Source organism: Stenella coeruleoalba, assembly GCF_951394435.1.
Source record: "Stenella coeruleoalba genome assembly, chromosome: 12".
Classification (NCBI taxonomy): Eukaryota; Metazoa; Chordata; class Mammalia; order Artiodactyla; family Delphinidae; genus Stenella; species Stenella coeruleoalba.
Window position 1 is genome coordinate 71,941,579 of NC_137158.1, and position 24,013 is coordinate 71,965,591.

The 24,013-nt window shown below is 35.7% G+C and overlaps 1 protein-coding gene across 3 annotated transcripts in view; it reads left to right on the plus strand.

The window, feature by feature from the left end:
- Positions 1-24,013, plus strand: part of ADGB (androglobin) — a gene marked incomplete at its 5' end in the record, with an annotated part of 169,423 nt that overhangs the window by 28,862 nt on the left and 116,548 nt on the right. For all 3 annotated transcript variants that reach the window (XM_079939320.1, XM_079939318.1, XM_079939319.1), the window contains 5 exons: positions 1,676-1,832; positions 6,487-6,579; positions 10,154-10,225; positions 12,171-12,380; positions 23,064-23,203. In XM_079939320.1, the coding sequence (XP_079795446.1) occupies positions 1,676-1,832; positions 6,487-6,579; positions 10,154-10,225; positions 12,171-12,380; positions 23,064-23,203 (672 nt within the window). The remainder of the gene's footprint in view (positions 1-1,675; positions 1,833-6,486; positions 6,580-10,153; positions 10,226-12,170; positions 12,381-23,063; positions 23,204-24,013) is intronic.

Genomic DNA, 24,013 nt, shown 5'->3' on the forward strand with positions numbered 1-24,013 from the left:
TCCTCTACTGTTACCAACCTGGTCCAAACCACCGCCAGCTCTCACCTATTGTTTCAATGCCTTCTGAGTTGTCGCCCTTGTCTTTTCTGACCATAGCAACAAAAGTGATTATAAAATTTCAGTTATGTCATGTTATATCCCTGCTCAAAACCCTCCTTTGGTTTCCTGTCTTACTCAGACTAAAGACCCATGTGCTTCCCTTTTTCAGATCACCTTTATTATCTTTGCCCCTCCTGTTACCTCTCTGAAATCATCTCTTTTTAACCCCCTCTTCAGCCTCACTGATCTCATTATTATTCTTCAAATAAGTTAGGATGCTCTTTGCATCTGGAATACTATTCCTTGTTTGTGGAACATTCTTCCCACATGTATCCACATAGCTTGATCCTTTATTTTCTTTCACTATTTACTTAAATAGAACCCTATTATAGACACTTTCCATTAACTACTGTATTAAAAATTGTGCAACTTAACTCTTCAGGTCCCCTTTCCTCTTTTATATTTCCCTTTAGCATTTTTCACTTTATAATATACCATTTATTTTACTCAATTTATGCTGTTTATTTTGTGTCTCCACTGCTAGAGTATGAACTCAATAAGGGTAGAGATTTTAGTCTGGTTTGTTCACTGCTTATCCCGGGGTCTAGAGCAGGCTTCCAGCCTCACAAGTAGCTAAAAACTTGAATAATTAAGAAGATGCCTTTTTTAGATTTTACAATTCATAAAAATGTAGAAAAAGCAAAAGAGGTTTAGAGATAGGAAAACACCAATATACTCACAGTGAGAGTATAAAGTAAGTCCAGCTTTTCTGCAGAAAATTACTCAAAATATATCACAGACTTTAAACCTGCATATATTTTGATTCAGTAAGTCTCCTTATTAAAATCTATCCTAAGGAAATAATAATGTATGCAAAGATTTGGCAACAAGGATAGCCATCACAGTCTTGTTTATAATTGTGAAAATTTTTTTAAATCAAACCCCTCAAATTTCCAAATATAGAAACTTAGTTAAATGAAAGACAATATATCATACAATGGAAGATTATGCAATCATTCAATTAGTATTTAAACACTTATTGGCATGGGAACTATCAACTATCAATGTACTGATAAGTGGGAAAAAGCAATCTGTAAAAGAGAATATGATGAATGATGTCATTTTTGAGGAAAGATGTATATCCTTGTACAGTGATCTGAGAGGATGGATAATTTTTAACAGTGTGGTTTCTAGAATGAGGTGAGTATGCCTTTCTTATTTATCTGACTTGTATTTTTTAATTTTCTTTTAAAATGATGATCATATAGCACTTTTATATTTGGGAACATCCAAATTATATTTTCACTGATCTTCAAAAAGCAATCACTATTATACATGTAAAGGATTTTCATTGGGTATGGTTTGTATATAAATATTCCCCTTCGTGGCATCTTCTGTGTTTATGATGAATGTCCTGCCTTAATAAGTAGGGGCTAATGCTCAAAATTTGCTTACAGAATAATCTCTGGGGTATTTCTGTCTTTAGAACCTTAACATGTGGAAGGTGTCCATCCACTGTATTGAAAAATATGTTTAACATGATTGCTAACCAGATAATTAAATTTACATCATGAAATTAATCCAGTATTTTACCTCAGAGATCTGAATGAAAACCACTTCCCCGCTCTGTCTCTAGTCAGTTCCCTTTTGGCAGTAATGTGCAACCCAGTGAACAGAAGAAGGGGAAGTTTCCAATCTGGCCAGAATGGAGCGAGGCAGACATAAATGCTGAGAAGTGGGATGCAGGCAAAGGTGCAAAAGAAAAGGACAAAACAGGGAAAGGCCCTGTACTTGTAAGTAGACTTGACTATGACTAGATTTCATTTTGGTGTTTAATCGTATAATGGAATAGGATTTGTTAACGTGTGCACGTGCTCCCTCTTCTCCACAGCCTCCACTCAAAAGATAAATTTTGTCTTTGTCCGCCATGCCTCCCCCCATCCTACCTTGTCTTTCCAAGCCTTAGTCCTGAGCTTTGGTGAATCACATTTGAGTAAATGGGAGGAGAGAAATGACCAAAGAGTCATAATGAAAGAAAGGGAAAACTGATAGAACAGGCTAGCAAGTGGATTTTGAACAGAATTGGGAACCAGACATTTAGAGATAGTGGTTTAGAAAATGAGAGCCCCCCACAAAACTGTGAGCTGTTATTTGGAGATTACAGGCAAGATAAATCTTTAAGAGATGTTACTATAAGAATTGAATCCTTCTTAATATCTGCACCCCAAGATATTTGGGTAAAAATCTAGGTTACTCTTCATTTACCTGTAGCTTTTAAACATGTTGTGTCCCTGAGATTGGAGCTGAGAATGGGGTTCCTACATTTTCCAGTTATATTATTTTAGGTTCTTTTGCTTACTTAAAAATGTCTTTCTTCTAAAAACTTCTTTATAGAAGGTACCGGTCTAGGTTGCATTTTAAATATAACCCATTTATTTGGTACAGTAATTCATTCAACAAAAGTACTTTTAAAACACAATACACGCAGAGGGAGGGGATATGGAGATATAGGTATACGTATAGCTGATTCACTCTGTTATACAGCAGAAACTAACACACCATTGTAAAGTAATTATACTTCAAAAAAGATATTAAAAAAGAAAACGCAATACAATTTTCAAAACACAAACAAAATTACCATAATGGCTAGGTTGAACTCTAGTGTTTTTATTTGCATAAAGCACTCTGAAATGGTACTTATTAGCATTTACATTTTGTTCACAAAATGCAGTCACCAACTGCATGATTCATATCAGTAATTTGTTTACAAAAGATGCTCAATAATTATAACTAATTGCTGACACTGTTACTATTTGAACAATTTCAAATAACAATATGTGAGGGAATGCATTCTTTGTACCATGCCTAAGGTGATTATGAACTTTTAGATGCAAAGGACTTTTGAACTCTCTGGGTTCAAAATAAAATGGTCATATTCTACATATTTTATAGAAATTCAGATCTTATGGGGATTGTCTGTGAATTTTCATCAGCAAGATAGATTGTGTAGATCCTCAGTTGAGCAGCTGAGCTCTGGAAAAGATCCAGAGATGAGTCACTCCAAATTGTGAAGGATCAACAGGGAAGGGAAAAGCAGAAGTACCTGAAAACTTTGAAATAAGAAATAGCATATAAAACAACATTTTAAGGACCTTAGAATACAAACGTATCTTTATTAGATGACTATGAAAAATTCTTACAGATCTCTGGAAGGTCAGGTATCAAATTCTTGAACTTAATGTTATTGAAACAAGGGCAAGTCTGTTGGAAGAACATTTATTGGAGGAAAACCATTGAGACTGGAGCAGTAATAAGTGTGCTGGTCAAATGGACAGTTGATGTCCATTTCATTTGGGGTCAACATATAGGACTATTGCTGGCTGCTGTATAAAACTGCATGATTTGGGAAGCACTAGCCCTACTCCTGCTGTGAACAGGGGCTAGTCCAATAAGGGGTGACACTTCAGAGCCTTAACTAACACCCCATTCTGCCACCACAGCTTTCACAAGGTAGGAGAGCACAGCTCAAGTCCTGGTTGTTACGACGGTGCAGAGTGATGCCATCTGGGATAGAACCTTGCTGTCCACCCCCGGTTCTGTTCCACAACCTCAGCATTCATGGCTCAGGAAGCAATAGTTTCCCCACTGGAGTGAGTCATGGACCCTCCAAGCACTGTGACTGCATTTCTATGATATGGTGGCACATTAGCTCTGAGCCATGATTTGCAGCATCCATATTTTACCAGGATAAATTGCCTTAAGCATGTAACCATGGCAGTTATCCTTGGAATTTTACAAAGGCCACTTCTTTAGATGTGAGGCTAGTGATCAGGAAATCAGCCGCAGATGCCCAACCCTCCCCTATAAGTCCAGCATTATGTCTCACTTCCTCAGCAAGAAAAGGATATGATGGGTGAACCAAATTAAGAAGTATACGATAAAGTACTGTAAGGTGGATGTAAGAAATATACCTAAAGCAAAATGACATGGAAAGATTAGCATTCACAATATGAGGGGCTCAAATCCTGGAGAAAAGGGAATCACAATGGGATGAGCCCCACTATTTTTTTTCCTCAAAGACATTTATTAATTCAAGGCATGGAAATTAGAAAGCAAGCACAGAGTAGTGGCCTGGGGCTTATGTCAGTTTTTCTGAGCTGAAGGGAAGGAGGATATTGTCTGGGACTGCGAAAGCAGCCAGAACTTGAACCCAAATCTCAGAGGTAACTACAGAGAAGTGATCTGTAAATTTTGCATACAATTTTATTTTGAGACATTTGTCTACCTCCTAAGCTGTGAGTGTGAAGCTTTTGCTGCTGAGCAAATGAGTAAAAAGCAGCAGCCTGGAAGCTTAATAATTGAGAAAAGATTTCAAGATGATAGGAAGAGAATGGGATTCAATGTACACCAAGTGAAGGGACCTTGCTAAACACTCCAGACTTTTAGTTAGTGCCTCAACATGGCTACAGAATTCCACATTGAGTAAGAACAAACCAAAATCACACCAGTCCTGCCAAATCCTAAGACCCAGTGTTGATTAGGTCAAATTCATCTTGTGCTCTGCCTGTCAAAAGGCAATAAAATCCTCCTCTCTGGATGAAGACATCATCATTTAGAACGTGTATAAATTTTTATATCCAGCATATATCATACAATCAAAATTTACCAGACATGAGGAGAAACAGAACCAAGTGACTAAAAATCAAGAGGAAAAATCAGATAATAGAAACAGATCCAAAGGAGACTCTTTTGGAATTGTCAGATAGGGGACTTTAAAATTACTAAATTAATATTTGCAGGGATAAAAGCAATGTGAGAGAAACCCAGAAGTCTAGTACAGCTCCTGAAAAAACATCAGTTTGTCTTTTAAGGACTCATTCTTCTATCATTTTGACTAGATGTTAGGGTGCCTTTATCGTCATTTGAATTATTCCAGTATCTTAAATTTGACAATAAACCACATGCTCCAGACATACATAGACACTTGTTATGTTTAAAGCTCAGACAATGCCCTAAACATGTAACCTATTTCTCAAGCCACACCAGCATTAGGGTAAACATATAATTATGATGAAAATCACAAAACAGTGTATTTTCCCCTGTGCCTATTAACTGAGGTGAAATTTGATTACGTTTCTTTTTCCCATACAGATAGTTTATGTTCCTTTAGCATTTCGTTTGTAATCCTAGAAATTGTCATGTTATTTCTTGTAAAGATCCTCCCATCCCCTACCATTTTATGAGCTATGAGAATTTTTACATAGCAGCTACCTGAAGTCTCTCTGACTTGCTAGACTGCTTGCATATGGATATCATTCTTTCTCCAGAACTCACTAATTGACCCATAGTTGGGGCTCAAACATTAAAGAATTAATTGCATTCTTGAGCATTTATCCCAGAAAAATGGAAATTCACATTCACACAGAAACCAGTAACCTGTACACAAATGTTCATAGCAGCTTTATTAGTAATAGCCTCAAACTGGAAACAGCCCAGATGGAATTCGATGGGCAGGTGGTAAACAAACAAATATCCATAGCATGAAATCTTACTCAGCAATAAACAACAAACCATTGATACATGCAACAGCTTGAATGGATTGAATCTCCAGGGGATTAGGCAGAGCGAGAAATAAAGCCAATCCAAAGGGTTATAGACTATATGGTGGGTTCCATTCATATAACATTACTGAAATGACAAAATTATAAACGTCAAGACTAGCGACTGCCAAGTGGTAGGGATTAAGCACAGACTGGGGAGTTGGAAGGTGGGTGTGGCTATAAAAGGGCATAAGAAGGATCCTTGTGCTGATGGAAATGTTCTGTATATCTTGGCTGTGTCAGTGTCAATATCCTGGTTGTGTTCTATAGTTTTGCAAGATGGTACTGCTGAAGAAATTGGGTAGAGAACATAGGAACTCTCTGTATTATTTCATGCAATGGCTTATGAATCATGATTATCTCAAAATAACAAGTTTAATTAAAAGAATAAATGAAAGTCAGATCAAAGGTACAGATTTCATTTACATATCATCTTTTTTATGATTCTAACTGAAAAATAAGTAAATCCTTTTCAATCTTCTCTGCTCAGATTAAAAAAAAATTTTTCAGTGGAAAATATGGCCGTATCTGGCCCATCCAAAATTGTTTCCCCATCATACCTAATTCACATTCCCAAGCCACTCATGCTTGTTTGCTTGTTTGGATTGCTTCCTCTGCAATCAAACTGCTACTCAGTAATCAAGGTTTCATTAATTAAATACAGTATTGTTAACTTCAGTATTCTCCAAGTACTGCATGAACTCGCTCTGAGAACAAACACACAAATTACTCTAAAAATGCTTATTTATTGATCAGATCAATGCACGTATTCATTTTTATTAGATAGAGTTGTTTTTGTTTTAATAAAACTATATGGAGAAAATACTTAATACGTTTTTTTATACAGCATTTTTTTGAAGACCCTGAAGGAAAGATTGAATTACCACCATCATTGAAAATTTATTCCTGGAAACGTCCACAGGATTTTTTAATTAATCAGGTAAGAGATATTTTTACTATTATAATATGTATTAACTATGAGATATAATATCCTAGTTATGAAAATTTGCATTTTAAAAGCTGTTTAGGGTAATTTTTTCTTGGTATTTAGTAAGAAAAAGTAATTACTTTTTGGACTTTAAATTAGAAATAAATATTTATCGATATAGTTTATACTGGTTTCCAAGAGAATAATGAAATTTTGTTCAGGGTCTCAAGTTTCCTTCTTCTCTTCATGATGTCAAATTTTAACCTAAAATGTTGCAAAAAGTTATTCCTTAATTTCTGACAGACTTTCTCCTTTCTGCTTCTTACATGGTGTAGGTCTGTTTACTCTAGTGTTAATAAGCATTTATTTTCAAGCCCAAGAGATCTGCACTTGAATCTCTCTATTCCAGGAATTCTTGAATCATTTTCCAAGCGCCACTTTGATTTCTGAACCCCATGTGAATCACACTGACATGGACATCACCCAAGAAAACTTCATTTTAAATAGCACTTACGTACATTAAACTTTAGACCTACTGGTCTATCTTCCTAATTAATAGCTATGTTAGTTTGAATACATTTGGTATTTATAAGGGTTTAATTATCACTAATGCCTTTTTTCCCTTCTTGAATCTCCCATTTTCATTTAATGCATAGAAAGCCAGTAGACTAAATTAGTTATTTAATGCTAGTCAAAAGGTTATAAAGAAGCTGATTCTTCTGTAATCATGGAATTCACTGCATCTCTGTTTCTATGCCTAGTGATTTTATTCCTAAGAGTTTTAGCTTTTAGAAGCATTGTTACTAATGCAGAAAATACAATTTATCTGTCATGCTTTTCAATTATTATTAGTTAAGAAAGTCAGAAATCCTAAATCCTAAATATTTATTAAAATTAGAAAATAAAAAGGTACATCTTTGTCCATCAGAGTATTTATTCAATGCCTATCTGAAAGACATTTTAAATAAAATAAATCAAATTTACAAAAACCATACCTTTAAATTACTTATAATGTTAGGTAACATTGAAATGAAGAATGCAAATTCTGTGAGGTTAATATAATGGACTTAATATTTATGTATTATTAATAACACTCAGGTTCTACTCAGTATAAGTGCAGAGTTTATATTCCATGCAAATGAAGGATATGAATTCCATGAAGTGAGTGTTGTAAGTTTGAATAAGTAGGGAAGTTTTATACCTTTTACTCTTTTAGCATACCTTAGTTCTGGAAGATACACTTATACTAAAAATAAATTGATTCATTGTTGTTAATGACACTTGCACCTGTATTTATCGAAATGCTGCCATTCATCTCCTTACCTCTCCTCTCCCTCTGCACTGACTCCTTCTCTTGATCCATCATGCTGAAGTGTGAACCAGAACAGCCCAAACTGAAAGTCTAGCTAAGCAGGAAAGTTTAGGAATAGTGCTTGTCAAGTTTTAGTGTATGAGACCACAGTGATAAATACATTTTACATTGAGATTCATTAAATATGGACATATATAGGGCTTCCCTGGTGGTGCAGTGGTTGAGAGTTCGCCTGCCGATGTAGGGGACGCGGGTTCGTGCCCCAGTCCGGGAGGATCCCGCATGCTGCGGAGCGGCTGGGCCCGTGGGCCATGGCCGCTGGCCTGCGCGTCCGGAGCCTGTGCTCTGCAACGGGAGAGGCCACAACAGTGAGAGGCCCGTGTACCACAAAAAAAAAAAAATATATATATATGGACATATATAAAGTTTAGACAAAAATGTTACAAAACAATAATGACCTTTCTATATGAAATTTACTCTATTTCATTATAGTCCATATATATAAAGATATATATATATATATATATATTCCTGACACATCTTATAGATATATCTATGTGTGTATATATATATAGTCCTGACCCATTAAATGATTTCATGATTCACTAAATACTTGCAACCCACAATTTAAAGAGCACTAGAAACATACCTCAGAACACTAAGTAAAATATGAAGTCAAAGGACATGATTTAAGTCAAAGAGAAGCTAACTTACTAAAAAACTTAAAAACCTAAATTTAAGATATCAGAGTCAACATGGACCATTCCAACCAAGGGGGTTCACAAGCCCTAAGAGCAGAGTGAATAATCAGATTGGTTTATTTCTGAGAACCAGATATTGGTGGCCTAGGTCCTTCAATATTGATTATATTAAACAGATGTAAGATGTCTAAAACTTTGTCTTGCCCCAGGTATAGGTGTAGGGGATAAAGATGCTAAAATACCATTGCAGAGACCTCTGTCTTAATATTTGTTGTCTTTTAGAAACTTTCAGTTCCTCCTTTTCATTTGTCAGCAGATGACTATTGTCTAACCCGTCAAACCTTAGACATCTAATACATATTTAATCTATAGTCAATTTTAATGCATTTGGTACATACTGAAAGGTATAGGCATTTTAGAAGTGTTGCATCACAATCAGACAAACCAGAATAATATATATATATAAACATAAAGTTATATATATGTAATTTTATAAATTATATAAATTATGAACATAAGAGTCAATTCAGGACTTCAAGGTAGTTTTAGGTAAATTTTTCTCAGACATATAAAAATATTTTATTGAGTTTTCAAGATGCTAGTAATACAGATGATTGAGAGTAATTGATGGCGTTAGTTTCTACAAAAATCTAGTTTGGGGGCTTCCCTGGTGGCGCAGTGGTTGAGAGTCCGCCTGCCCATTCAGGGGACACGGGTTCGTGCCCCGGTCTGGAAGGATCCCACTTGCCGCGGAGCGGCTGGGCACGTGAGCCATGGCCGCTGAGCCTGTGCCTCCGGAGCCTGTGCTCCGCAACGGGAGAGGCCACAACAGTGACAGGCCCGCGTACCACAAAAGAAAAAAAAAAATCTAGTTTGCTAATCAAAGCAACTTTCATTTTATTTTGATATGTTAAATATATAAGGTTGTTATTAATTGTAACTAATTTTAAAAACTGTTACAAGTCATATTTTGGTCTAAATATAAAAGGTGGTCTAAATATAAAAGCAAACTTAGATATATACCAATTAATTAATGACCACCATATTAACTTTAAAAGACATAGCAATATTTAAAGTTGAGCAAGATTTTAATAAGCTGTTTCAGCTAATATTTTTTATCCAAGATGAAGACATTTTTCTAGCTACCAGATGTTAACTAAACTTCAGGTTTAACTTGAGTGGTTAATTTAAATTTCAAATCAGGTTTTAAACTTTCAGTTTGTGAGTTTATGCATGCTAAATTTATCTGCATATATCTTACAACATTTTATTATATTTTAAAATACTGTATTTTATAGGTATTACATTATTAAATTAATGTCACCTACAGCTCTAACAGGGTTATCTTACGGAATAATATGCTTATTTTTTTATTTCTTCTAATTCCTCCGGTTGTGAGAAATGAAATCGAGTTTGGCCTGTTTGCAGCACATGAAACTATTTCATTAAGCTACATTTCCTTTACTTTTCCTAAATAGTAATCTCTCTCTCTCTCTCTCTCTCTCTCTCTCTCTCTCTCTCTCTCTCTCTCTCTCTCTCTCTCTCTCTCTATATATATATATATATATTTCAGGCTCCAGTGGTTGTGAAAAACGAAATCCTGTTTGACTTGTTTTCAGCAAATGAGCATTTACTCTGCAGTGAGGTAAGTAGGGTAGTATCAACCTAAGAAAAGCCTGGCTGCAGAATGCCTTTGGGACCCGCCCTTAAGCAATTCCCAGTCAGTCAGTTTCATTGCTGTCTTGCTCACCTTTAAGTTCTGGTATAACTGAATATTTCATAAGCCAGACACTCAAAGAGGAAGAGAAGGCTCTTTAATTGAGTAGAGAGAGAACAGGTGGGGAAGATGTTAATATTAGCACTGCTTATGCCCCTGTTCTCCCGCCCATGGACCAGGGTAGCCCAGTACACACCATCTAGGCATTTCTCCTCCGGATCCATGTGCCTAGCAATTGACATAAAGTTGTTGCCAGTCTGGCCCTACATCATGTCCAAGAGTAAGGTGTTCGGTGTTGTTTGGCTTGCTAATGTGGAGAAATCAGGGGGTGCAGCTCAAATGCAACACCTCATTGAAACAAACCAGATTTTCAGTGCAGCAGTCTTACAGCACGTGGGAACACACCTCCCCACTCTCCACCCGGGGTTCTATCCATCAGAAGCAGACCTGTTCCACTCCCCTAAGGTAGTTACATCAGAAACAGGCTTTTTGATTATTTTCTCCTAAGGTCCAGTCAGAGGAGTGGGGCATAGTCATTATCCATTTAAACATTTTGTCTTTCTGATCTTTAACATCTTGACCAATATTAAAATCAAAATATGTTTTCTTCAGCCAGGTTGTACTGATTAGTATAAAATTATCTCTGAATTGTTTTATGTTTTATGGTTTAGTCTAAAATACGCTTATTTTATGAATTCTAAACCTACATAGACTTTAGCATATCATTTTTCAAGGGAAGTGTAAAATATTTATGTATTGAAATATAGTTGATTTACAATGTTGTCTTAATTTCTGTGGTACAGCAAAGTGATTCAGTTGTATATATATATATATATTCTTTTTTATCTTCTTTTCCATTATGGTTTATCCCAGGATATTGAATATAGCTCCCTGTGCTCTACAGTAGGACCTTGTTGTTCATCCATTCTGTATATAATAGTTTGCATCTGCTAAGCCCAAACTCCTACTCCATCCTTCCCACATCCCCCTCCCCCTTGGCAACCACAAGTCTGTTCTCCATGCCTGTGAGCCTGTTTCTGTTTCGCAGATAGGTTCGTTTGGGTCATATTTTGGATTCCACAAAGGAAGTATAAAATAATTCGGTAGTAAGATCTCCAGGTATACAGGAGGATATCTGATTTGTCTTTTTCAACTTCACCAAACTTTAAGAAATTTTCTAGATAACCAAATTAAGGAAAACATAAATCTTATGATGTTAGTCTCAAGTATTTAATCTCCTTACAAACCAGGCAGTAAAACATACTCTGAAGTTCAACTCTCCACTGTTCCTTGCTGCCTGTTGAAAACCCTGCAGTTGGGAGCTTTACTTGGAGCACTTCTGCACCTGCAGATCAACACATGAATATGAGACTCAGAGTAAAGTGTGTGTGTAATTTTAATTCTTTCCCATGTCTCGTTGCTTGTCTAATTGGTTTTATAGACTTAAAGGGATCATTTCCTTCTCAAACTTCTCAACATTTACAGAAGAGTAGCTCAATCCTTTATATAATGTTAATTCCAAAATAAAATCATCATTGCTCTCAGAAACATTGTCTCCCTCTCTCCTCCCTCCTTTTCTGTCACACACATGCACGCAACTAATATGGAGGTCAATGTCAAATCACTGACGTTTACTCTGGAAGACAGCTCTTAGCTAAGACTTTTTAGTTTGTATTATGACTATATTTTTTGAAAATAAAAGCAAGATCTATGACTGTTCTGTAGGTCAGAAATCAAAATGTGGGATATACTACATGTAGAATCTAACATTACCACTGAAAGTAGATTTTCAGCTGTTCTCCCCACCCCCTTTCAAATTACAGTGCCAACAACTGAAAAATAACTAATGAACTCTACTGGCTTTTATCTCTAGCTGATGAGATGGATTATCAGCGAAATCTACGCCATGTGGAAGATATTCAATGGGGGTGCTTTGAACAATTATATTAAAGGGACTGCAGGGGAACCTCCTCTTCTGGTCTGGAAGCCCTGGGAACACATTTACTCTCTGTGCAAGGCTGTGAAGGGTCACATTCCCTTGTTCAATAGCTATGGAAAGTATGTTGTGAAACTTTACTGGATGGTAAGTTTGTGTTCACATGTATTAAAAATTTGTGTGTCTCTCATATTGAAATATAGTTTTCTTACATGCCGATAATGAAGCTAGTGGAAGATGAGGCAGTTCACGAAGGCTATCCGCTGAGTACCTACTGGGGGGATGTCCTGCATATGTAATTTGAGATTAAAAACAACACAGTTGTATCCCCTGTGATGCCAGTCCCCTGTGCTTTTTAAACTGATGCTGCGAGGACCATGGAGGGGTGGCCCTCTGCTGCCTCACCCGTCCCAGGTAGGCGGGCTGGGTAGGCAGGTGGACGCACAGGGCTCTCCCCTCTTTGATGTGGCATCGGGGTCATGGACAGGAGAGAGAGCTTGAGCTTGAGCGTGGTCCAGTCCTCTCTTGGTATATGCTACTGACAGGCCTGATCCGATCCGTTTTTTGTCCTGAACTTGAGATGTGTTTTAGTGTTAGCAAATCTCACTCTGACACAGGAAGTATTTTACCTCTGCCTGAAAAGAAGCAAATGGGATAGTAAGAAGCACAAATAGAAAATTCAAAACCTCTTAGTTAATACGGCAAAGTAGACCCGCACCACATTTAGCAATGCTAGGTTACATGAAACACCTTTGGGTTCTTAATGGTGGAATGAATGTTCTTTTCTAAAGGCCCAGAGTCACAGGCAGACCCAGCCACATGATTTGCAGAGCGTTTTGTTCAAAAATTATTAAGGATTTCAAGACAGTGATATCAGCACTTTAAACAAAGCATGAGGTCCTTCTGAGTGTGGGCCTCCATGTGACTGCACAGGTCACATACCCATGAAGTTGTCCTGGTCACGGAGAAAGAATCTTTGAACATTTGAGGGCATGAGGAAAGGGGATCGTTCCATTCTGTATTTCTAAGAACATGACTTTTTCCTTAATGAGCCGGAGCCATCTGTCTTCCTGGGATGGGGACTGTTGAAAGGCCAATGCTTAGGAATTAATAGGATCACCTCAGTGGGAAGGTAAAGAAGGTAATCTTAGCCTCTGATACCCAAAATAGGAGTTTTGTTGTTTTTGATAGTCACAGAAAGACCTTGAAAGTCAAAACGTTGTTAGGAGAGAACATAACTTCCAAATTTCCTTTATCTTCTCTGTTTACCAGTCAGGAGGCAGGTTTGGTCGAGTAGACTTTAGAGTATTAAGTGTGTTCGGAGGAGTGACAGGGAGGATATGGCATTAAGAGCGTGGGTACACAGAGGACAGTGTCAGGTTGCAGAAGGAAAGTAAACGCGGGAGGAGTGACGAGGTCGGATGCCTGGGTGTTTGGCTCCACTTCTGCACATTTGCCTAAACTTGAGGTGGGACGAAGTTCAAAATTATTAAGACTTTTAAAACAGCATAAGCAGAACATTAAACCAACCCTGTTAGTTTCTCCCCCATCACCCTCCTCTCTCTCTGCTTCCTGACATCCTTCCTTCTTTTCCAATTTCCTCCTGGATAGGGGTCGACGTTTATTAACACTCTATTCCATTTTACAAAGAATATGTGATTTATTTCTCTTTAACTGTACTGCTTCCTCGGAAACCCAAACCTACCTAGATTCAGATTTTTTTTTTAATGTATTTAGTCTAATTTGGAAATGTCAGTCTGCTGCCGTCATTTAACCTGTGATAGTGTAGTCCTTGAGCGAAGAGGTCTGGGAGTCAGAAAGACTGAACCTCATGTCCAGTGGCTTCTTCTGGTTCCTCTTTGGTCTCACCTGAGGAATGGCCTGTGAGGGATGCTGCTAGACTGCTGAGCACTGAGTGATTCAACTGATTCCGTATGAATTATTTTGCAGGCCACTTGCTGGCACTCATCACTGAAGTGCATGGTCGTATTCATGCTCACTGAGACTTGACAGAAAGCTTTGCTGGCCCTCTGAATTTCTAGAGCCACTCGTAGGGCCACATGGGCCTCTCAGGGTTCCTTGCACGCAAAGGCAAAGGGACCTCCTCTCTCAAGAGAACAGGCATGTAATATATCATGGTACAAATACAGGTGACAATAAAATGTGGTAATTACGTAAAAGAACGTAGCAAAGGTCCTGACAAATAGTAGACTCTCAGCACTATTAGTTTCCTTCCCTCTTTTCCTGTGTTCTTTCCTTCCTTCTCTCTCTCCCCACTGCTGCCTCCAGTTGTGGAAGCCAAAGAGATGGTTTGTTCTTCCTCCTGCCCCTTGGTAGAGCCAGGGGAAAAGCACATGATCGGCTTCCCAGACGCTCTCTTGCCCAACAGTGGTTCTTAAGTCAAGATGCAAAAATAGAGGGGATGCACAGTGATCATAGGCAACGCTCTGCCTGATTCTCCTGAAATACGACTTTGCTGTGGTTCCTTTGCCCCAACTTGCTTAGTTCTTCTGGTATCCCATCAAACGTGTACATCCTTTATATACTTCTTAAATTGCCTATATCTTGCCTACTTATAAAACAGGTTATTTAAAGTTTTGTTATGGGATTGTAAGTGTTCTTTTATATGTTGTAGGTAATAATATATGTGAATATAAAGGAAGCATTTTTTAAATTGGTCTTTTAGCTATGTGTCTTCCACCCAACTGAGACTTGTAATTTTTATGTAGTCAATTATGTCATTGTTTTTCTTTACAGAGTCTAGGAATTTTTATCATTTAAAGTAAGATACTGTTTCAAGAAAACAAAAAATATTTCCCCTTAGTTTTATTTTAATGTCTGGATCTTTTGTTTTATCTACTGTGAGAAATGAAGAACTGGTTTATTTTTTATTCCAAAACCTCAGCCAGTTGCCCCAGCATTACATAGTGAATCTTCTACCTTTTACCCACTGATTTTAAAAACCATTTTTATCATAAACTAATTTCCAATTTGACTGTGTTTGGTTTTGGATTCTATTTTCTTTCACTATCTTCCTTATCCTATTCAGATACCATATTGCTTTAATTATTATGAATTTATAGTTTGTTTTGGTTTTTTAGAATAAAATCCACCTAATACTCTTATTTCAATGTTTTCTTGGTATATATGTTTTTTGAGTAAACATTTTTTCTAATATTTATCTTTGAACACATAATTATTTATCCCTTATTCTATATATAAAAGGTATGTTTTGTGAGTAAACATTTTTTCTAGTATTTATCTTTGAACACATATTTATAATTATCCCTTATTCTATATATAAAAGGTATGTTTTTTGAGTAAACATTTTTTCTAGTATTTATCTTTGAACACATATTTATAATTATTTATCCCTTATTCTCTATATAAAAGGGTTAGTCCTCATCATTGTTTGTTTGTTTTTTTTAATACAGTTTCCCCTCTCTTGAGTATTTTATTTTGATTCATCTTTCATTCAGATGGAGTATGCATTCCAAAGTTTTATTCACTTAGAATATACATGTGATTTATTTGGGGTAACTTAATATTGAGGTCTATTTTCCTTTATGTATGATTCTTATGTGAATGATACTTTGGTTACATATGGAATACATAGATAACAACCTTTCTGTTTTAGAATGCCCGAGTATCTCCTGGGTTTAGTGTTTCAGACACTCATTCTGAGCCTTTACTCTCCACCCTATCTGAAACCGTGACACTCTCTCCCCTGTCTCTGCTTCATTTTTCTCTATAGCACTGAGTATGAAGCATCCAGCATCCCATCCGCTTAGTGTATTCATTAGTATATGGAAATATATATAAGAAGCTATTACCTTATAGATGTTTTCTTTTTCCAGGTCTTTTGTCCAAATATATATTTCTTGTTTTCACAGTTGGTCCAATCTGCAGTTCTTTTTGTAAAGTAAATACACACAAGCCAAATTACAACACTGTCCTGCTGCTCCTCCTCTCCTTTGATCCATTCTTCAAAATTGGGACTGTAGTCCTAGAAGGCTATAGAAGAGCACTGATAGCAATGATAATAAATAGATAGACAGATGCAATTGTTAAAGGGACCAAAACAAGAACTTTGCTGTTTCAGAGGCTGTGTTCATGTGATAGATATGGCTACCTGGTTTTCTGGCTGGTAGAAATCTGTTTTCTCTGGGCTAGGAGCAGACATTTCTACCTCTCTCTCCCTAATTCCCAGATGGTGGGGCTGAGTCAACACCTCTTTGCAGATGAGGTGTAATAAAGTATTAGAGTAAATTATTTCCGACAAGATAAAGTATATTGCTACTTTCTTTTCTTGTCCCTTTCCAGACACACAATTTAATTTTTGATTTTTTTCCTCTTCCAATTCTAATTCACTATTTACATGTATATCCTTTGGTTTTCACTGCAAATATTTAAGAAAGGTGTTCATAAGAATATTCTTTGTTACCCTCTACTGCTTGATTCAGGATAATGTACTGGAGGTACATCCTGTACCCTACATCTATTTTCCTTCCACTGTCCCATCTTGTACACCTTAAGGCATACACCTCACTGTTTGTTTTCTTCCATTTATTGATACCGTCTCATTTGTTTCTTATTGGACATTGATTTTTTCCTTCTCTGCCTTATTACATATATTCTCCTCCTTTCCTGTTGTCTCTTGAAGCAATCACCTTAGTCATTTCTTCAAAGTAAACCAACCAATGAGAGCCTCTAGGCATGACATTTAAAGTTCAGATTTTTACACCAGCATACTGTTTCTTCTGTAAAAGTTTTTCCATTTTTTCCAGTTTGGATTGTAAGTAAATAGCCTCAAGTTTCTTGGACATCAATCAAAAATTTATTGGGTAGCATAAAAAACAGTATTATAAAACAGAGAAGTTTTCTCTCTTTCTTCACCTGGCAGTGATAACACTGCTACTGGGCCACATGTGGTCTCCTCAGGTGCTTTTCAGTGTCAGCATTCCTTGGGCTCCTTGAAAGAAGCAGTTAAGTTATTGCTCTCCACCTCAGATACGTACTGCTCTTGGCAGCCTTTCTCTGAGTGCTTTCATGTATCTCTGAATAAACAGAGAAACTCACACGTTGAGACCAATACTTTTCCCCTGTTGCCCTCTGTCTATCCATATAAAAAACATATTATCTTTTATTTCTGATTAACCTTTGTTAATTAACTTATTAAGTGCTTAACCCTTTAAGCACTATATTATCGTAGAATTCAGAGTTCTCAAACTGTGGGGTGCAGAACACACCAGCATCAACATCACCTATCATGTTTCCCATATACCCCCCACCCCACGGTCTCTGGGCAGAGCCTGCAGTCAGCATTTGAAACAAACTCTCTCCCACCCAGTGACCTGCCATGACAAATTATTTTTCCATCCTTCAATTACATTTTTCCAAAATGGAAATATTTTTGTTCTCAGTTCATTATTATTAACATTATATATGCTTTTATTAAAAAAAACAAACATTATTAAAATGTTTAAATTAGCCAGTGGAAGTTCCCTATGACTCTACCTACCCAATCATAGTAAATGATTTCTGTATATCCTCCTAAACTTTTTTTTACAAATATATTTAAACCTACTATATATAATCTATACCGACAGTAAGATCATATAGTACTCATCATTCTGTATTTTTTTTCCTAACCACGGACATTTTTATGCTAATATTGATTGATCTACCTTGCACTCCATTGTTTAAAGATGACAATAACTATAGTTGACCTTTGAATAACATAGGTTTGAACTGCTCAGGTCGACTTATAAGTGTATTTTTTTCAATAAATACAGCACTATGGTTATGATCTGCCCTTGGTTCAATCCTCAGATAAGGAGGGTCAACTATGGGACCTGAGTATCCCCAGATTTTGGTATATGTGGCTGATTCTGGAACCAGTCCCCCACAGATACCAAGAGATGACTCAATACGTATTTTGCTAATTTCATATTGACAGACATTTAAGTTATGACCAGTGTTTTACCAATACAAACAATGCTCTAAAATAGCGTCTTTGTGTATATGTTTTTTCCCATTTGTGTGACTTTTCTCAGCTTTCTACATGTGTAATTTTTCTGTCAATATATATGCAAATTCTTAATTTTGATAAGTATATCCAAGTTACTTGTGTATTTTGTGTGTAATTTATATTTGATACAATTGGGTCTTGTCCGCAATTTTGTCTACTCTGTTACTTCTGTTACATTTTATACATTTCCTTTTTCTGTCCTCTTATTCATTTCCTGAACATTCTGTAGGATTCCATTTTGTTTATCTCTGGTGTTTTTTTTTTTTTTAACTATAGTTATTTACAATATTGTATTAGTTTCAGGTGTATAGCAAAGTGATTCAGTTATATATGTACATATATATTTTTTTCAGATTCTTTTCCATTATAGGTATGGAAGATGTTGAATATAGTTCCCTGTCTACACAGTAAATCATTGTTTTTTATCTATTTTATATATAGTAGTGTGTATCTGTTAATCTCATCCTCCTAATTTATCCCTCCCCCTGTTCCTCTTTGATAACCATAAATTTGTTTTCTGTGTCTGTATGTTTCTGTTTTGTAAATAGATTCATTTGTATTATTTTTTAGATTCCACATATAAGTGATCTCATATAGTATTGGTCTTTCTCTGTCTGACTTACTTCATGTAGTATGATAATCTCTAGGTCTATCCATGTTGCTGCAAATGGCATTATTTCATTTTTTATGGCTGATTAATATTCCATGTATATATGTACCACATTTTCTTTATCCATTCATCTGTTGATGGACATTTAGGTTGCTTCCCTGTCTTGGCTATTGTAAATAATGCTGCTATGAACATTGGAGTGCATGTATTATATCTTTTAGAATTAGTATCCCTAGTGTTTTTGAGTATATCTCTTTGTATAAATTTTTTTGTAGTGGTGGCTCTAGGGATTAAAATATACATGCATAGCTTATCACAGTCCACTAATATCAACATTTTACCTCTTAAATTGGAATATAACTGCTACCTTTTAGGCCCCTTTACACCCCTCCCTCTTTAGTATCATTGTCTTAAATGTTTCTTGAACACATATTGAGAGCCTCATGAAAAATTTTGCTTTTAAATGTCAAAAATAATTTTAAAAGCTCAAGAGGAAGCTAATACTCTATCATTTAACAATGTGCTTACTCTTTCCTTTGCTCTTTCTTTATTCCTAATGTTCCATTTTTTTTTCTTTTTTTGCCTTTGAAGAATTTCCTTTTGCCTCTCTTTTTGAGCCAGTCTCCTGGTGACAAATTATTTTATCTTTCCTTTACCTAAAAATATTTTTGTTTCACTTTTATTCCTAAAGAATATTTTCACTCAGTACAGAATTCAGGGTTGACAGTTTATTTCTTTCCGCATCATGTGCTACTTTCTTCTGGCCTCTGTGGTTTCTGGGGAGCAATCTGCTGTTCTCCTATAGGTAATGTGTCTTTTCTCATTGGCTGCTTTCAGGCTTTTTTCTTTGTCTTGTTTTTTAGGATTTTGAATTTAACATGTGTAGATTTCTGGGTGTAGATTTCTTTGGAATTATCCTGTTTTGGGTATTCTGAGCTCCATAAATCTGTAAGATTATGTTTTATGATAAATTTGGGAAGTTTTCAGCCATTATTCCTTCAAACCTACTTCAGCCTTACATTCTTTGTCCCTCTTTTTTTTTTGGACTCCAATGACATGAATATATATATATTTGCATTGTCTTACAGGCCCCTGAGGCTCATATTATTTTTTCAATCTATATCTCCCTTATTGCTCATAATTTCTATTGATATAACTTGCAGTTCACTAATTTCTGTCATTTGCATTCTGCTATTAAGGGGTTTGTTTGTTTATTGTTTAATTTTAAATTCAAAATTACTATTTTTTCCTCTTTCATATTTTCTATTTCTTTGCCGAGATTTTCTATTTTTCATTTGTTTCAAGAGTGTCCATAATTACTTGTTGGAGCATTTTTATAATAGCATATTTACAGTTCCTACCTAAAAATTACAACCTCTCTGTTATCTTGATTTTGTGGTCTGTAGATTGTATTTTCTCATTGAAGTTGAGATGTTCCTGGGTTTTGGTATGATGAGAAATTTTGGACAGTTTCCTGGACATTATTTGTGTTATGTCTTATGACTGTGGTTTCTAATTAAAATTTCTATTTTAGCAAGTAGTCAGCCTGTTTAGTTTTGGAATGCACACCCTGGATCACTTTTGTGGGCTTTGTTTCAAATCTCAATTTAGTTTGTAACACCTGTATAGTGCTATTCTGTTACCCAGAGGATAGGACTCCATCCCACAATCTCCTTATCACCACCTGAGGAGGGGGAAGTGTGCTTCATTACTGCCTGGATAGGGTGTGGAAATAAGAGTTCCTCCAATAGGTTCTACCAGGCCAGGCACCTCCTCTTTACTGCAGGAGGAGGATGGAAGTCAGTTCTTCCCACTGACTCTTCTGGGGAGAGAAACTGCTTTGTTTACTTCAGAGCAAGTGCAGAAGTCAGAGCTCTACCCTGAGTGGGAAGGTACCACCTATTACTGCAGTAGAAGTAGGGAAGCGAAGTCAGAATTCCATAGCATTCATATAATTATGACCATTCAGGTTTTTGCTGAAATCTCTGTCCACTGATTGCTCTTTTCTTGATCTTTTGTAATTGTGATTTGAAATTGTGATTTATATTATTTATAAAACAATTTTTTTGTTTTCCTTTCAGGGTGGTCATAGGAGGAAGAGGGTATAAATATATGTAGCCATTTAGTTATTGTGACCTGGAATTGAAGTACGGAAAATAATAAAATTTGAACATGACTGTATTCTAAAGTATCTTTTATTAATCTATGTTTATCTTAACAAAAAGGTATCTTTCTTTACAAGCATTCTATAATTAAACATTGTGATGGTCTTTTAAAATTATGTGGCACTAACACAGTAAACTCAGTAAAAATGTCCAATATACATCATTTACATGCAGTGACAAAAAAATACCAAATGCAATAATAATTCAATGCCCTATGATGAGGTTTCAAAAATTATTTGTGTTTATATATACATAACATTTCATTTACTCATAAATTTAAAGGAGACAACTAACCAATGTATTAATATCAGTGAAAATTATTATAACCTTAGTCAAATTATGTTTTAGATATGTAATGTTGAACATTCATCCTTGTGTATTTTTATGTAACAGCTTTATTGAGATACAATCCACGTACCATACAATTCACCCATGTAAAGTATACAGTTCAACAGTGTTTAGCAATCAAAGCATTCTGTATTGAAATATGTAATCACTGATCAGCTGGAAGCAGATGATACTTGTTAAACTGGTATAACAAAGTTCTTATGGCTACTTAAAACTTTTCCTTTGTAGGAATCCAGATAGCCCCTTTGAAATTTTTTTTCTGAAAATCAAAGTGTAAGAAGGGAGCTACTACTGCTATTTTTTACTGTGGTAAATTATACATAACATTTTAAGCATTATAAATGTACAATTTAGAGACAGTACGTATTTTTACAATGCTGTGCAATCATCACCACTATTTATTTCCACATTTTCATCATCCCAAATAGAAATTCTGCATCCATTAAACAATATTTTCTCATTCCCCTCTCCTCCAGGCTCTGGTGGCCTCTGTTATACTTTCTGTCTCTATAAATTAGATATTTCCTGGTACTTCATGTAAGAGGAATCATACAATATTTGTCTTTTTGTATCTGGCTTATTTCACTGTGTATTCTTTTGGGTCGTTTCACTTAAAATTAGAAGAGAGAGTAGCTAAACACCTGTGACTTTAAACCTGTCTTGCCCTACATCATCCATAAGGAAATAAAGAAAAAGTCATATAACCACTAAATAAGGCAGTATGAGTTCAGTTACAGGTGTCATAAAAAGAAAGCATTTTTCACCCTATTGTTCCTATCTACCTGGGAAAATTATACTGTTCCTTGAATCTTGAGTTCAAATGTCACCTTCTTGTGAGGACATCCCCCAAGCAAAACTAGTCACACTTTCCTTTCTGGTCCTAGAGCATTTTAAACATATTACATTTTATATTTGCCTATATGCCTTCCCTCACTAGTCTGTAAGCAATTCAATGGTATAGATATAAGCCATGTGTTACAGATCTTTGGGTTCACAATGCTTGCGTCACTGCTGAAATATTTCTTGGGGGAAGAAATGAATTCAAACTAAAATTTCACATGTAAAACCAAAGTTTAAAAAAATATTTGAGTTCACAATCATTAATTTTATCATTTACCTCAAGCTTTTAATAATGAAATAATATGTATACAGGTAAGTATATAATGATTTTATTAAATAAATTATTAATTAGCTTTATGTTAAAAAATAGATCTTTAAACAGGAGTAGGAGTAATATGGTAATTGGAAGTATAAGATCATTGAGGATATAAGGATAAAAAATAATTACTAAAGTTACATTTGCAGAATTTGCATTATGACTGTATTAAGTTATTTAATCATGTCCAAACTTTCCATGATTGTGTGGTATTTTGGTTTTGCTATTTGAAACGCTTCAATTTACTGCATTATGTAGGATGGGGCACCCTAGAATGTGCTAAAAGACCTCATAAATAATCATACTATTGATATAGATATAGGCATGCTATAATTACATTAAACAAAATAATAAGGTAAAACGCTCAGAGTAGTATTGAATACCAGTATGTCAGTCATTAGATGTAAAATGCTAAAATAAAATTATAAAACAGTAAATAATAATGTCAGCAGTGTACAATAATGTATGAGAAAAAATAGTGTTAATCACTGATAATATATTCCTTTCTTCTCATCTTTAGGGTTGCTGGAGAAAGATAACTATTGATGACTTTCTGCCTTTTGATGAAGAAAACAATCTATTGCTTCCAGCTACAACCTATGAATTTGAACTTTGGCCAATGCTTTTGTCTAAAGCTATCATTAAGCTGGCAAATGTGGAGTAAGTAGAATAAAAAATTATCGCTCACTTGTATAAAAACGAACAGGCAAACAACAGCAATGACAACTATACTTCTGTATTGCATAGCTTTATTTTTCAAAAACTCAATTTTAAGAAGCCTTTTCTCCAAACAATGTAAACTTCCTAATATAGAAATAAATATGCCAAAGCCACTGATTTGAAATATTGCATTAGCCCACAATAAGACAAAATTCCTCCAAGAAAAATACTAAAAACTTATTCTACATCCAGTGTTTCCTTATAATGAACGGAAAGTCAGTCATGGAAAATTAATCTTCAGCTTAATGAGAGAAAGAAGTTGTTTTGTAGGGGAAACTATTGGTTCATGTAAATACTGAATAATGTACACTGGAATCCAGTTAAAGTTTTAGGCTCTGTACATGCAGCAATCATTTACTAATCTTGAAGCCCTGAACTCTTCTGAAGGATGTCAGTGTGCTCCTCATACTTTTGGTAACATTGTTCCTTTTTATACATTCAGGATGAAAACTACTCATGTTTCCTTCAATATTCTTGTGAAATCTGCTTGTGTCTTATATACCTGCATGACTTGTAAACTGCAAACATGTATGGGACATGTCTGCTATGTTTATTCTCTTAGCTTCCACTTGTAGAGACCTGTGGTCCTTCCGTTCTGGCCTGAATGATGCAAAAAATCTTTGATGCCTGACTTGCAAATGCATGGCAGCTGTGTGTCTCTGCTCAGTGGGAGAATTCGCACACACAGTGCACCAGCTTGAATTTGACACCCTTCCCCCTCCTGCAGTGTGTCACCGCTGCTCCTTTAAG